The 16538-nt window shown below is 35.6% G+C and overlaps 1 protein-coding gene across 1 annotated transcript in view; it reads left to right on the top strand.

The window, feature by feature from the left end:
* Nucleotides 1-713: 713 nt before the first annotated feature.
* The window catches only part of LOC110024714 (calmodulin-binding transcription activator 4-like), a gene marked incomplete at its 3' end in the record, with an annotated part of 118150 nt that continues 102325 nt past the window's right edge, over nt 714-16538 (top strand). The window contains 1 exon segment of the mRNA XM_020724834.1: nt 714-927. Coding sequence (XP_020580493.1) covers nt 918-927 — 10 coding nt within the window.

Genomic DNA, 16538 nt, shown 5'->3' with positions numbered 1-16538 from the left:
ATTATGGATTCAAGTTTAGATTTTGAATAATATTTAAAAAATAATAATAAAATTTATAACATTATTTTTATTGAGCAATAAGCAGGAGATGGGGAAAATAATATTAATTTTGCCATGGAATTTTCTCGCACATCTTTTATATGGAAATGATGTTGGGAAAAGTTTGATTTTTATGCTATTCAAAAGTTTTTGGCACAACTTACAAAGAAAGTTCTAACTTTATTAATGAGGCAATTTTATACGTCTCCTTCACCCATTTTTCAAACTCTAGCTCAAATATCATAATTGACAATAAAACCCAAACCCATATTTTTTATTTTTATTGAATTCTCAACGATTTGATTGTGGCACAACTAGATGCATCAGTTCGACACTTTAAATAATCATTTGAGTGCTGGTTTTTTAAACAACAATATTTCAAATGCTATTTATGCAATTTTTCCCTTCTCTTATACTCACAATTTGATATTTACACTCATAGATGGGTGCATGAACTGTTGTGTTTAATTTTATAAAATATTTTTTTATGTGATTTTAGAGATATGAGCTGTCTGCATGTAGATATCAAAACTTTATGAACGTGAAAAGTATGTCAAAAAAATAAATAAATAAATAAATAAAAATAGAAACCTTTTCCCTAAGGGAATATGACTAGCCATATGATGTCAAGTTTCCGCGAATTATATTGGCTTTATTTTTCCTTTTCCCAGCCCTCCTTTTTGTGGAAATTCTCAGTACTTGTCGCAAAATCCTGAATCACTCCAGTTCTTTATCTCTCCGTCTTTATTAGTTGGCGTAATCTTCACTTTTTCTAGACTAAGGCTTTCAATCTCTGATCCAGCTGAAGCTCTCGCTCGAACTGGAAGTGGATTTGTGTCCAACGTCGGGACAGAAAAGCCCGCCCCTGCCGGCAAACAATGCAGACAGGTAAGACGGAAAAGCAAATTTGCTGTCGTCCTGTGTAATCTGTCAGAGCATTAGCTTTTGAATCATTCATCTTCTTGATTAAATTGTGGATTTATGTTCTCTTATGACATTATAATGCTTTTCAAAAAAATCTTTTTGGTTTTCTTTTTTGTCAGCTTCATAAACGTACAAGAATCAGTGGAATGGTAAATTATTAGGTTATTCAGTTGCATACCTTTTCGGAAGAAAAATTTCTTCTGCCTTGTTGCAATTTTAGCACTTCGCGAGTTTTCTTAGGATCGAAACGTTATCATGATTAGCTTCTTGCTTCGTGTGTGTGGTTTGTGATGTGGTTACCATTTGATTTTCTTTGTTGAGGGGTTTTCTTCGTATAAGTTGCCATTGGAGCATTAATGCTTTACCATGCTAACAATTTATTGTTTTAAGCGCATAAAAGCTGTAATCATGGTTGAATGAACCTGCCATAATATTAAAGCAGTTTTGTCGGAGGGAACAACTTACCTCCTGCAAATTCTGATAAAGTATAGTATTGGCAATGGGATCTCGTTCGATGCAGAGTATCTGTGCTAATTTTGACTTGGTATTGACTGTCAATTCCGACATCGTATTAGTTGTAGACTTATCAGAATACATGGTCTTCTGCCTGTGAGTTGATTCTGATTTAACAAACTAGTTCAGATGCATTGGAAGCTGTTAAAGGATCATGTATGTTCATTTATTAGAGAAAACGAAGATTTGCAAACATACCACCCAATTATTATGTATTTACACGCATTGGAAGCTGTTAAAGGATCATGTAAATTCATTTATTAGAGAAAACGAAAGATTTGCAAGCATACCACCCAATTATTATGTATTTACATATCAAACACCTAAACTTTAATTTTTATATATCTGACACGTTACCTACGCATGAAAATGTGTATTTTACTTTTTTTTTAAGTTAGAAATAGTGATATTTCTAATGTGATATGAAAGATTTGTGTGGTATAAATGTAAAAATGAAATTTTAGGTTTTAGATATGTAAATATATAAGAATTGGGTGGTATGTATGTAAATTCCTTTAGATATAATAGACTAAAGAGCTCTAGCTTAAGTGGTATTTTTCTTGGTTCTTGTGATGGAATTATGATTCGAGTTCAATTTGTGCTCTACTTTGAGCTTAATATTCCTTGGGATTCTTTCATAAAATTTGATTTGTAACCGGCCTTATGACCTTTTTATTTGCAATTGGTCTCATGTCCCACTCATTTATTATTTTACTCCTTAAAATTAATAAAATATTTGGAAAATGTTTACATCCTTAAAAAAAGTAAATAAAAATAAAAAAGAAAAAATAAATACTCAAGATATAATATGAAGTTTGTTGGTGATGGCATGTCCCTACACATGCAATTAGAAGTATAGATGAAGGTGGAGATACAGAGGATTGCTTTTGGAAATTAAATCACAAAACCAAGAAAATTGACAAAAAAATATTAATTTATATTTGCTAGATATTTGTTACAAAGATTGTTGATAACAAGAGCTGCCATAAAAATCATAGTTGAGGAGTCGCTTGAATTGATTCAACAAACTCAAATGTGTGGGAGGAATGATCAAGATTTGTTTAGCGAGTAAAGAGCCTTCAATAATAGAGAAATATAGTTACAATAGGTTCATTAAAGCAAATCTACTTGGTATAGCACAAAGTGGCGAGCATAAATGAGTAATACTCACCCTTTGATTTGAATTCCACAGTAGGAGGATCTTCTTGTTTCTAAGGGCTTGTGGCCTACGCTTTTGTTGTTGATGGATAAAAGGATTTGAAGTCCTCTAAAGATGGAAAGGGGAAGAATTTGAGCATGAGAGATAAAAAGTAGGGAGAGAGAGAAAGGGAGCATAGTAGATAAATTATTCATCTTTATACTTTTTCAACCACTAATGAAAAATTAAAGCTATCACTATCGATATCCGGATGTTAAAAGTTTATATTTGTCATTGTCATCACCTTGAACGTGATCAAGTTGAGTGGCATCATCATTATCATCCAAACATGAAATTAATCAAGGTTTCCATCATCCTCGTAAAAATATTAAAATTAATTGTCCTTGTAATTTGCATCTAAAAAAAGAAACGATTATCTTATTTTTTCTTCAACAATATTGAAGTAAGTGAAGAAGAATTTAAGCATTTTGAAGGAATTAACATGGAATCATTCTGTTTCCTTATATATTTGGCTAAAATTTAGAAACATGGAGTATGAAAAGGAATTATCTTCATTATTTTCATCTAACAAAAGATAAAATTATGTTCGTTTTATTTTCAACAAAAATGAAGCTATCAAGGAAGAATTCAAGCATCATGAAGGCATTGACATGGAACCACTCTCTTGGCATTGACATGGAACCTCTCTCTTTTCAATTTTGCTTGGCTAAACTTTAGAAGCAAGTAACTTGTAAGTTTGGCATCCTCTATCACTCCTAATCTTTTGGCAACTTATCTTAATAAGAGAAGGAGATAATGAAAGATTGCAATTAAGATGAATTCCAATAAAGGATAATTTAACCGATGGGCCATTATCAACTATTTCCTATTATGGTAATACCAAATTAAAAGTGCAAAATTAAAACCAAGGATGTGTGGCTAATTTCTTTTCTCTTGACGGTCTTATGTTGTTTTCTTTTGTTGACGTAATTTAACAGAGGGCTTATAAATAATTATTCCATTATGTGAGTTGCTCGATAACAGTGGAGAATTTGCCAGTTCTCTCTTAGTAAGAGAAATTGGTTTGCTTATCAGAAACAATATTTATATATTTTAATGTTGTTACTCTTATGAATAATAATATATCACTTTTCTATTGTTATGATTTCATCTATTCTACGTGGTATATTCCTTTTTTCTTTTTGTACCTCACTAACATCGTAGCCTGGGCATTGATAGCAAGGCCCATTTTTTATTAACTAGAGATAGAAGATTAGGGGATGGGGATTATGGATAATTTGCATTCAAAATGTATTATATTCATTATTATTATAATTCTCTTACAATAATCTAATATTTATAAAGAAAACTTGCATTTATGAAAATAAGAAAAAGAAATAATTTAATTTCAATCAAAGTATATCATGGATATTTCTTTTAAGAGAAGTTTTTAATGAAATAATTTTCTACATATATTAGCACTTTTTTAAATATTTATTACATGATCAATTATGATATGCTGCTGTTGCAGTGCTTTAATAAGAAAAGCCAAATAAGGCATGTGATAGTATGCTTAATAACCTTGCCCTAGATTAACTCCCATGAAATGCGAAGAACTTATCTTACAAGAATTGATGAGCAATTGGTGTCTATAGAGGTGTTTGTGGTGGAACAAGCTTGGGCACTATATATACCAAGTACACCCATAAGTAGATAACAACTTTAGTCTAGTGGTCAAAAAGGTGGTTAACAAACACCATAAATAACATGTGGAGATGGTTTTAGATTAAGTGCTATTGGAGAATTTGGGGTTGTTGTTGACTTACATCTCATCAAATTAACATCATTGGCAGGAATATCATAATAAATGAGGCTATGTTGATTGTAGAAGTACAAAATCAGCTCATGATACTAAAGAAGTAGATAATAATGAACTTGGGACCATGCATCTTGTATGATTATTTCAATTTTTGAAGAATCTTGATATATCCGTACATTATGCTACTATTTATGCACTTCTATATGATAATGTTTTGGCGTCTTTTTTGGAAATATATGGTCAACCTATGATGGAGCGGATATTAGTACATGAAGTTGGGAAAAAAACGTAATACCTCTTTCTGTGGAACTTAGGGAACAATAATAGTGGCTAGAGCCTCTTTACTCTCAAACCTAGCCACAACCTTTGCTAAGGTCTCTTATTTGATTCTGAATACTTCATCATCACACTCATTCTCAAGATCAACTTCAACCACATCATCACACTCAGGATCATTCACAGAAGAAAGCGTGGTAATGGGCTTGGTGGATTCAATAGGGTTAGAGAATTTCAGAATGGATAAATTTGATGGAAAAATGAATTTGATTTTTTTTTAGTTCTTCAAGACACTAATCTAGGTTAGTTGTCATAACATTGTATTGCTCATGAAGAGTTTTAGATTGTTTGAAATATGTGGCAAAATGATTAGATTTTAGAGAAGATTTTATAGGTGAATTGGCATTGTATTGCTCATCAAGAGTTTTAGATTGTTTGAAATATGTGGCAAAATAATAGACTTGATTAGATTTTAGAGAAGATTTTATAGGTGAATTGGGCAAGTTAAGAATCTTTCATAAGAAGTGTTTTATTTTAAGAGATGAAATTTCACAAGTAGTCATTGAAAGGATTATATTAGCAAGCAATACGAAGAACCACCAATAGAAAAAGAAAAAGAAGAAAAAATATATTTTACTGAGATAACTTAATCAAAGATGTCAAAAAAACTCATCGTTCGTGAATAGCATGCATCCGACTCGTTAAGATATGTATGTATATGTCTATATATATGCATGTTATAATAAAGGAGAAAGTATAGATGTTGAATCATAATCTGTCCATGAGACACGCCTAAGGGATAGAGCGTTAGACGAATGGAGAGAGAGAGCACAATCGATAGCCAAAAACAATACCCCCCTTTTTTGTTATCGAGACAACCCATTAGTTATAGGGCTAGGCCGATGGATATTTACATACTGTACCCCTAGGATACATAGATATGATGGGGACACTTTGTTCCATACATGAATAAAAATTATGAATCCTATGAGCGCTGCTGGGCGGCGGCTAGGTCGGGTGGTTATTGAGTTGGGCTGGCAAGCGATTCCTTTGAGCGTGATTTTGGTGAGTCTTCTTGGGGCCTTATGTTTGTGGTTTCCAATTCCTTTTTACCCTTCAAAGGCATGTCGCTTCCCCCTATGCAGAGGTGGTTTGGTATGTGTTGATGACTTTTAGATGTCCTCGATAGGTTCAGGTGGATCATGCTTTTCTTGTCCCCCTTCCACTGGGTGACTTTGAGGTCCACACCGACTTATTTTTGATGTGTAATAGAGGATTCTCAACCATTGAATTCAAATCTCTAATAGCCAAGATTATAATTGTAAATTGTACTTTATAAAACCTTTGCAATGACCCACTCTTGCAGCATCTTAGATTTGGGTTATGGTCTCTCTCGATCACAACTCATGAGTTGTGACCTGAGCTCTTACTGCTTCTTGGCGCCAACCTGTCTTCTCTCGTAGCTCTTTTTTCTTTCTGTCAGTTCTCATATCTCTTCATTTTTTGGTTTTTTGCAATATCATATTTTAACTTGAATTGTATGGACCACTGCTCTTCCTTGCATCTCTTCATGAACCTCCCACTCTTCTTTTCTTGAACCAAATTTGAGCCAAAGAGGAGCCCAAATAGCTCCTCATCAACATAAAATGAAAATAACACAAATAAGCTTTTGACGAACAATCTCAAACTCAAGCAAATTTTGAACAAATATAAATTCAAACCAGCCAAACACAAATAACTATTCAATTACCTCAAACTTGGCTTATTTACATTCCTAAATTTAATAGCAAAGGTATTAATATCCATAACTTAAAAAGCACATTTATTAGGAGAGATTATATCGACATTTAAATGCCTTTTAAGTCTAGAATGTAAAAGTTATCAGGAGAATTATTACATCCACCTTGGAATTTAGTAAATTTGAGAGAATGAATTTTTTTTCTGATTTGTGCCTCCCACAAGAAAACACGCTCTCAAGTTTCTTATCTGCCAAATATATTAAACCAATGATAAAAAATTGAGACTAATTGAGCACTTATCAACAGTAACCTCTACTTCAATATGTTCATAAGAAATAATGGGGAATACAGTGGCAACATCACGAGGGTAAGAGATACAACAACAACAACAACAACAAAGCCTTAATCCCACTACGAGGGTAAGGGATAATAAGAGTAAATGCTGGAATCTCAATAAATTGGTATTTTGTTTTCCTAATGATAAATTTTATACCATCAAATGACCTAAAATAATGTTTGAAGATACTTACATGTAAAAGCGGGAGATATCAATATTCAAAAAACCCGTAACATAATAAATGAACTAACTCAAAAGAGGATTTTGAATGATATTCAAATGAGAACTTTCTAGGGAAATTAAGGCCCAAGGCGAATCTTCCTACAAGTTGGAAGGCTCCATTTGATTACAATAATTAATCACAAAACATCTTGTGAGCCCAAATCATGATCAAGCGAGCAAATCCCAACAATAGGGCTCTTATAAGGAATTTTTTTTAGCTCTTCAGTATAATCATGACTATGATTTTTTAAAACTATCAATTTAAATAAATCATAAAATCTAACTATTTCTCAATAATAAGGTGAAGTATCATTCGATTCCTCACAAGTCAAATGAGTTTATTTTTATATCTCAACAAGAAGGACAACATAATTTGGTGATAACAACATTTACTTATATTGGTTTCTAAAAAATGATTCCAAAGAGAATAGTGCAGATTAATTGATTTAGTGAAAAAATGAATGTGTGTGAAGGCAAATCAAACTCAGTAAATAGGAGGTTTTTCTAAGTTATCAAAATATGGAGACCATTAGCAGACACAATATTAAACAATTCACATAGTGATAATACATATAAGTTTGCTTGAATAATTTGTTTCTAATTTTAATTTGATAATTATGGGAGGAAGAACAAGAAATCTAATAGTGAAATCACTGATCGACATTCATGAAGGTATGAATAATCTCCGAACATGGACGATCAAATATGAATTTTTTAACTAAAGTGCAGGAAAGTAAAACTGGTCTTGCCAGAAAAAACGAGGAAGTTTCTTTTGAAAGGAAGTGGGTGACTTGTGACTGGAATTGTTCATACGATAGAAAAAAATAAAAGGAATTTCAAAGCCAGATGTAGTTGTAAAGAGCCTTTATGTCTAATAGCATCAACGAACAAAAATGTACTTTCCATGGGGACACAACACCATCATTTAATTGAGTATGGGATGTAGGAACAGTTGGGGGTTGTTGTTGAGGCCTCACACATAAAGGTGAAGCATGATTGCCATCAAAGCCAACAACAACTCATGATCTAGATTGGAAGAGGAGTATGAATGTACTAGAGTAGAAATAGGGATAGCGGGGTGGGGGTTGACCAACACACATGACAATAAGAAAGCATGAATTCGACAGGGAACGACATGCAAGCTTGATTTGTGTGATGAATCACATGGATGCGCCAACCATGTCAACGAACATGAAAAATGACACAAAAAGGTTATGATGAATGCTATAAATGCGGCGAGCACGATGGGTGCGACATGCACAAAATGTGCACAACAAAGAGCTTATGCTGGTGGAGTGGAGTAGTGGGAGCGAAACTTACATATCAACACAAGCAACTAGATGGAGCGGGCACTTCTCACACATTGGTGGTTGGCCAATTTGACTGAGTGCTATGAGAATAAGGTCAAGGTGCTACAGGGTAGAGTGCTAATGAATCACGATTATGAAGTATGATGTGATGAATGATAGGTTTTATCAGAAATATCATGGCGGAAATTAGAAGAAGAGGAACTTGGACACATGTTGATATTGTCTTCGTAATCACTATGAATATCATAGTTAGACTGTTATGATGAACATGATGCCATTGTGGATTAAGGAGACAAATGTCATGGCGGAAATTAGTAGAAGAGGAACTTGGACACATGTTGATATTGTCATCTTAATCACTATGAATATCATAGTTAGACTCTTATGATGAACATGATGCCATTGTGGATTAAGGAGAGTGAATAGATTATAAAGTAAAACGTTGATAATAAATAAGGACTAAAGGAATTGTCATCTTAATTGGAGAATTCATTACATGCCTTTATTTGTTATTATTACCACAAAATTAGGAGATATATAACAGGAACCATTAAATATGGGAGGAGTTGATTCTCGTTCTTGATGATGAGCTATATTGTCTTCGTAAGCTACGAAATTTTGTTCGAACCTAATTTTGAGTCGGCCTCAGTCATGAATGGCTTACTCAAAAAGTGGTTTGAGTTGGCATAAAATATGTATTATTATGTATTATATTTAGTTCTTTTCAGTACTTCTTCCCAAGCTCAATAGTTTAAGGTTTCCTCTTGTTACCCTTGTTATGTTGTGTGCCTAGGTTTGAAGCGTTTTGTAGTTCATTTGATGTTTTTAATTCCTATGTGAGTTCAACTTAATTGTTGACATTGGCTTTAATTCAACCGTTAAGGTTTCATTTTAGTTATAGACCCCATAATCTTTCTAGCCCCAAACTCTCTCACTTCTTATTTCTAAATCTCCCTTTGACACCATCTCTTTCTTTTCTCTCTCTCTATTTTGTATCCGTAGTCCCTAAATCATACCCTCTCCATAATTTGTCATTATTCATGATTCACCATCAACCTATTTCATCCTCTTTGATCTCAACCTCTTTCATTCTTTCTCAATGTCCCATTTCTTTACATATTTTCCTGCATGATTTTATTACAGTGTAACCCAAACTCCTCTCATTTGTCGAATCTATTCTCTAGATCCACCATCACTTATCCTCTCGTTATCACTTTAGCTTTTCTTTTTTTAGATTTTGTGCGTTTATCCTTTTTAATTTTAACCGCGATATCATGATTTATTCTATTATTCATGCATGACAGGTTTTAAGTCACCATGCATGAACTCCAATATTTCATTTCATTTTGTTATTTGTTACTATATTTATTCATGATCCATTCATTATGAGTTTTTTAATGTCTATTTTTAACCATAGTTCTTAGTTTTTGTTTTCTATAATCTAAAGCCATAACCTCCTTTTCTCTTGGAATTGCCATTCTCAGTTAAATTTTTTCACATGCTTCAATTTTAAGTTAGTTTGAAGGATTTTCAAGTAGAGTCATAATCAAAATCATTTTGAATCTACCCAGGTTGAGCTTAAATGATTTCATTTTTTTCCAAGTTTATTGGCGTACAAATAAGTTTTTTTTTTGTGTTTAAGTCAAACAAGACTTGCTCAAACTCAACTTGATATTAGCCCTATTTAGCCTTAAAGCTGGTGGAGATGATTTGATGAGGGCAGTTGAGGTTGTGAGCCGTATTAGTGGAGGATAATAAAGCACTCAATTAAGCAATTTAAGTTTCCGATAAAGTTGGCTTCAAAATTCTAAGGAGAAGGTTGGCCCATCATATTATGTTTGAGTTATTTTCATACTTCATTGCTTATAATAAAAAAATCTGTTTGATGTTGTAAGTATTTATAGGAGACCAAAAAAAGGTTTTGAACAAATATGATAATTTATATCGTCTCGCAAACCTATAAGCCTTCATTTCTTAGCTTCTCTTGTCGCACCACAAGCAATGTAGCCCTCATGTTTCAACCTTGCATCTCTTTCGCCCTTCTTGTGCAGCCACTTTGAACAAACATTTTTTTTGTGATTGCTGATCTCTTAGCTTCTCTTGTCGAACCACAAGCAATGTAGCCCTCATGTTTCAACCTTACATCTCTTTCGCCCTTCTTGTGCAACCACTTTGAACAAACATTTTTTTTGTGATTGCTGATCTGGCTATTTTCACCTTAGTGTCACGAACTAACTTATCTCAAGTCACCTGTGCGGCTTTAGCGTTCCTCATTGACACTAAATCAACCTAACTCTAACAACACTAGGACTTGTGAGTACAAAACACTCTAAGAAGAATATTAAGAAGAAGTATTAGAGAAATGAACACTTCATTAAGACAAAATGAATTACAACACTTGAATGCTTGGAAACTTGGAAAGTTTTTTTGAATGGTTACAAATGAGTGGAGGAACTCATATTTATAGTTCCCTCCAAGTTTAAGAGAATATTCTAGAATAACCTAATTTTTAGAGTGTTCTCTACCATTGAAATATAATTGTATAGCCCTAGAATTTTCTAAGTTATTTTTGAGTTCTCCTTGGAGCATTTCTTTTCTCATATTTTCTAAAATTGGGTGGAATCTTCTAGAATCCCTTGAGTTGCTCTCTACAATATGATCTTCTCTGGAATCTTCCATCCCATGCTTGCCTTGCCAATTTCTAGAGGATGGCGGAGCATGACACTCTCGATCGCTTAAGCTAGCATTGCCCTCATTGTGGCTTCCCCTTGACCTCAGACCGGCTTCCTTTGTTTGCTCACAAGCTTGACAAACTTGGGTTTTTCCTTGGTGGTGTGGGGGAGGGGTACTATGCAGGGAGGCTTCATGGCTGACAAATCAGTCTTTGGCTCCAGCCTAATTAGATGATTCTTCTCCCTCCTTGGTGGTTATTCTTTTGGTAATGATTTAAGAACCTCCACCACTTTCTTTGGTATGCTTTCTTTTGGCTTTGCTTCTTCATCGGTTTCGTAAAGAACAAGCAAGTAACTCCCTTTATCTTTTGGAATGCCCTTCTTGAATTGCATGACCGATAGGATTTTGAGTTTTTGTCTATTAGTCCTTATTATTGGTACTAAGCAAGCTTAATCCCTTTCCATGATGCACATGCTATTGACAAACGACATTGGGAACGCTCTTGCTTAATCCAAGAAGTTCATTCCTAAAACAACTTTAAAATCATCCATGGGAATGACAGAGAAGTCTAAGGTACCTGATCACGCCCCAATATTGATCTTTACTTTGACTATTCCATGGATTGGTCTTTCTTTTGAATTGACCACCTTGATGGAGCCTCTTCCTTTAATCATCTCCATGCTTCTTCGGTGGAGATGAAGTTATGAGAAGCACCCGTGTCCACCATTGCTCTAGTGGTCTTCCTGCCTTTTACCATCTCCACAAAGAGTAACCTGTTCGCTTGGGGGTTTGCTTGAGCTTTCATCCCATTTAGCAGTTGTATAGCCCCTACTTGTGCCACTGTATTGCCACATTCTTTCTCCTGATGACTTGTAAGAAGAGAGTTTAGAGCCTTTTTCTAAGAGCAATCCCTTGCCCAATGTCGTCCATCACAAATAAATCACTGATTTTGTGGTTTAGTTTTGTCATTTTTAGGCTTTCCCCACATTTGACATGTGCACTCTTCTTTTCTTTAGGCTTTGTGGACTCTTTTGAGTAATCAACCAGGCTTTAGCGACTGTGATGACAGTGGCAAGATCTTGCACTCCGCGCCTCCTAAGCTCAGTCTTTGCCCACTATTGGAGTTTATCCATGAAGTTGAAAAGAGCATCATTGTCTGACATGTCAGGGATTTCAAGGAACAGGCTAGTAAACTCCTTAATATATACCAAATTAATCCCATTTGCTTGAGCCTTCGCAACCGGGCTCTAGCCTCATCCTTCACATTCTTGGGGTAAAACAACCTCTTTAACTCTCTTTTGAAGTCCTCAAAGGTGAATATGATGCACATACCTTTCTCTGTCTCCCCTCCTCCTCTACAACAACATAACAATGTCTGAGAGATAAAGAGCTGCAAATTGAATTCTACCACAACATAGCAATGTCTGAGAGATAAAGAGCTGCAAATTGAATTCTTGCATTTTCATCTGTAATCCCTATCGCTCTGAAATATTGCTCAAGTCCCCATAAGAAGTTATCCACTTTCTTCATGTTGTGAGCTCCTCCAAAACACTTTGTTTTTGGAGCTTCAATTTGTTTAGCTTCGAATGTATGGTGTGCCCTCTTCCATAACAAAATATTTCCACGCATCTTGTCCAAGTTAGCACGTACATCGCTCATCTCGTCCTAATGTGCTCTTCGTACCTCCTGGAGCTCCCCCATCAAATCCTCCTACATCTTACATCTTAGCCATTTGATCCAGCCATTTGATCCCTTAAAGATTCCTCTAGTTGGAGTATCATCGTTGAATGTATTGTGATGTCTTCCTCCTCGAGTCCATCAACCTTTTGGCCAAGATTCACTATCTGGACCTCCACTCCATTCATCGCCTCCTCCACTTGAGCAAGGTGCAAATCAAAGTCATGCATGATCTCCTTGGACCTTCCATGTGATTTGGATGCAGCTAGATCTCGTTGTCCTGACGACCTTGCTTTTGTTGAGATGATTCTACATTAGTGATTTCAGACTCCATTACGTGCTGTTTGACGCGCTTTTTGCCATTTCTTCAAACCGAGGCTCTGATACCAACTGTCACGGATTAACTTATCTTAAGTCACCGGTGCGGCTTTAGCAGTCTTCCTTGATACTAAATTAGCCTAACCCTCACAATGCTAGGACTTTTAAGCCCCAAACACTCTAAGAAGAAGAGCAGGGAGAAGTAGTGGAGAAAGGAATACTTCACTAAGAAAGATTGAATTACAACACTTGAATGCTTGGAAGCTTCGAAGGTTTTCTTGGATGGTTACAAATGAGGCGAGGAACTTTTTTTTATAGTTCCCTCCAAGTCTAAAGGAATATTCTAGAGTAGCACAATTTCTAGAGTGTTTTCTACTATTCATTTATTCCTATATTAGCCCTAAAACTTTCTAGGTTATTCTTGAGCTCTCATTGGAGCCTTTCCTTTCTCATATTCTTTAGAATTGGGCGGAATCTTCTAGAATCTTTTGAATTACTTTTTACAATCTGGTCTTCTTTGGAATCTTTCATCCCATGCTTGTCTTGTCAATTTCTATAGGATGGCGGAGCGTGACGTTAGGCCTTATTTTTGGGCTCATGTGCATTTGGCTCTAATGAGAGCTTTCTTGCATTCTAATTCTTTAATGTCAATGTTACCTCGTAGCATCATTGTCTCGTTTTCTCTCGGTTCCTTTGGCACCTTGGGTAGCTCGCTTCGTGGCATACTCTCATGTTCTCTCACCGACGATAGATTTTTGCTCCTCTCATTTTCATTGTCATGTCCTTCCTCTTCACTTGATCATTGTTAGAGGATCTATTGCATTTTTTATTTAATGAGACTTTTCAAATCCCATCTCCTTCTACAATGACTTATCCCAGTGTCTTGGTTGAGCTTCTAGTAAGGTCACCATCTCCTTCCCATGAAGCCTTTGACTTTTTTGTCGCTTTTGTTCCTGTTACCTCCTTGGTGCCTGTGTCTCCAAAACCTCATCCCCCGTATTCATTTGCAAATGTTGTTTGTGGTTGAATGCTAAGGATGTTCTCCCCTCTCCACTCAATAATTCTTCATCTCTCTTTCACTAGAATTCAACGACTCAACATAATAGCTGCCATGTTGTTAAGTTAATCTTTATCTCCTCCTTTTCGATGTGGAGATTTTTTGTGCTTGGTAGGCCTCTCCTCACCTCATTTATTGGCAAATTATCTGTGGTTTGTCCTAGTATGAAGGTAATATAGAAGTTTATATCTGATTTATGGCTAATAGGTGACCAATCCGTTGAGCTTAACTATTTCAACATGCATCATAAGGCTTTCTTTAATGTATATTATATCAGATTCTTCTTGCAGCATTCATAATATGTATGGCTTTTCGATGTGATTTTTAAAATGGTCCCCTACTTCTATATTTTTGTGGAGCCTCCTGTCACTGCTATTTGGATCTTATTTACACGTTTTGGCCTACATTACTTCAATCAAGTTACCTTTTTCTTCTTGACTTGTATTTTTGAAAAGCCTTTATAGGTGGATGCTATGAAAACACATTTTAATATGTTCTCTGAGCTAAAGCCTTGGTGGAATTGGATGTTACAAATCTTTTCATAGGTAACTTGATTAAAATTTGGGAGATAATGACTAATATTTTGTTTTAAGCTGCCTTGTGATGTTGGCCACTTCTTCAACAGCTTTTAATATCATCTAGAATATTCCACAAGTTTCTTATCCTATTTGTAATAAAATGTCATTTATTTATCACAATAGGTTTCTAATTTTGATTAAAGAATTGTGTCAACTTTTAGTAGATAAGATATTTTATATTCTTTATACTATTTGGCGCAGGAATCATAATAAAATCATTCGCCACTCATCTTTTTCCACTAGGTTTAAAGCTTGAGATTCAAATGAATACTTTATATATATATTTTTTTTGCACCGCAGTATTTATTTTGTAATAGTTTTTTTTTCTTTTCTTTTTTTTTGTTAAATTCATTTGTTGTACTCATACCATTATGTAAGTAAAAAATTTTACTTTAAAAAAATATGGATATTTATTTGAAAGATTTTTTTTGCCTGGCTTGGTGTGTACGCTTGGAAGGGGGCATATATAGAGATTATGTTGAGATTTTGTTAGAATTTTAGACTTTACCAGCAACATTGTTTTCTGATGTTCGCAATAATTGAATGTTCCTATAATTTCATGCAAAGAACACTATAAATGTGGAAGAGTTGAAGAAAAATCGTATCTTGTCTTAGTTTTCTTCTGGCGAGTTATCTTTTATTCTTTTGTTGTTAGTGATCATGGAGAGCGGTCGCCCCTCCAAGTCAGTCAAGTTTGGCGAGGACGCCAAAAAAATGATTTTCCATGTTAAAATAGAGGTCAAAGGCTTCTTCCAAGAGTGAACCACTCGAGAAACCTCCTGTGGTTGAGGCGAAACACCTTGAGTCGAGAGATGAAGTGGAGTCATTAGATTTGTTTTCGGACCGCTCTATTGAGAGGTTTCAAGTGAAAGGATGTCAGCTTTCCAGTGAAGAAATTTCAGACGACGAGAGTAACCCTCTTGGAGGGTAAGTCGGCGGAGTCATTGTTTTTTGCTCGGGATCCTTCTTTGCCGGCGAAGGAGCAGATGCAGGAAACTGTAGCTACGGTGGTACTGTCGAAGGAGTTAGATTTACCTGTTCAGGGGGCTACCCTTGATCCTTCTCTAGTTGATGCCTCTGGCGCTGTTGTCCCTCCTCTGCTGGCGGATCAGGAGACCGGGGAAGGAGGTTGCTCCTTCACAACCTTGGATCTACACAAAATGATGAGCCCTTCCTCTGGCGAGGGGACGAACACTCTTCCTCTCACGGATCTTGGAGTTGCTGGGGCTGCTATGGATCTGCGATCCTCTGAGCTGTGGATCTGGAATCTGGGATCCTTTGAGGGTTCTAGGCCTTCGGGAGGATCGCCTGGGGGCATTGCGACATAAGCGGCCGACATGTCAGGGTCATCCGACTTGGCTGGACTCCAACATCGTGAGGCTGAAGCCCTATTGATCCAAGAGCTGACCACCCTCATCCTCAGGAAATGCGTCTAGAAAGGATGGAGGAAGAACTGGTGGTGATGCAAGCTAGGGAGTCTATCCTTCAGAGGCAAGTTGCGGTGCTTTGGGCCGAAGTGTTTGCTATCTGGGAGGCAGCTTTGGCTCCCGGATTCAGTCAGAAATAAATTGAGTAGACAGGTTTAGACTAGGAGGGGAGTTAGTATACAGGAGACTATCTAAGCTAGGTCATGTCTTGACTGAGGCAGCAAAGATGGTTTTATTAAGTAGTTTCTTTCCGACTGATAAGTTGTAACCGAGTGGGCCTAATGTAAATATAAATATTTTGTTTAAATAAAATTTTTTATTTTTTGCATATCGTAATGCGTGTTTGATATGATTTCACAATTCCAAGCAGTAAAAAGACCCTGATGCTCCTGTGTCATTTTGACTTTCGTTGTGTACTATAAATAGGGTCGGTAGGCTTGGAAGAACCCTACTTTTGCTATTTCTTTCTCTAAGTTATCTTTTTCTCTTCT

This window comes from Phalaenopsis equestris, unplaced genomic scaffold (genome assembly GCF_001263595.1).
Source record: "Phalaenopsis equestris unplaced genomic scaffold, ASM126359v1 Scaffold000270, whole genome shotgun sequence".
Lineage (NCBI taxonomy): Eukaryota > Viridiplantae > Streptophyta > Magnoliopsida > Asparagales > Orchidaceae > Phalaenopsis > Phalaenopsis equestris.
The sequence above is the reverse complement of the archived record's forward strand: the minus strand, read 5'-3'. Positions and strand labels throughout refer to the sequence as shown.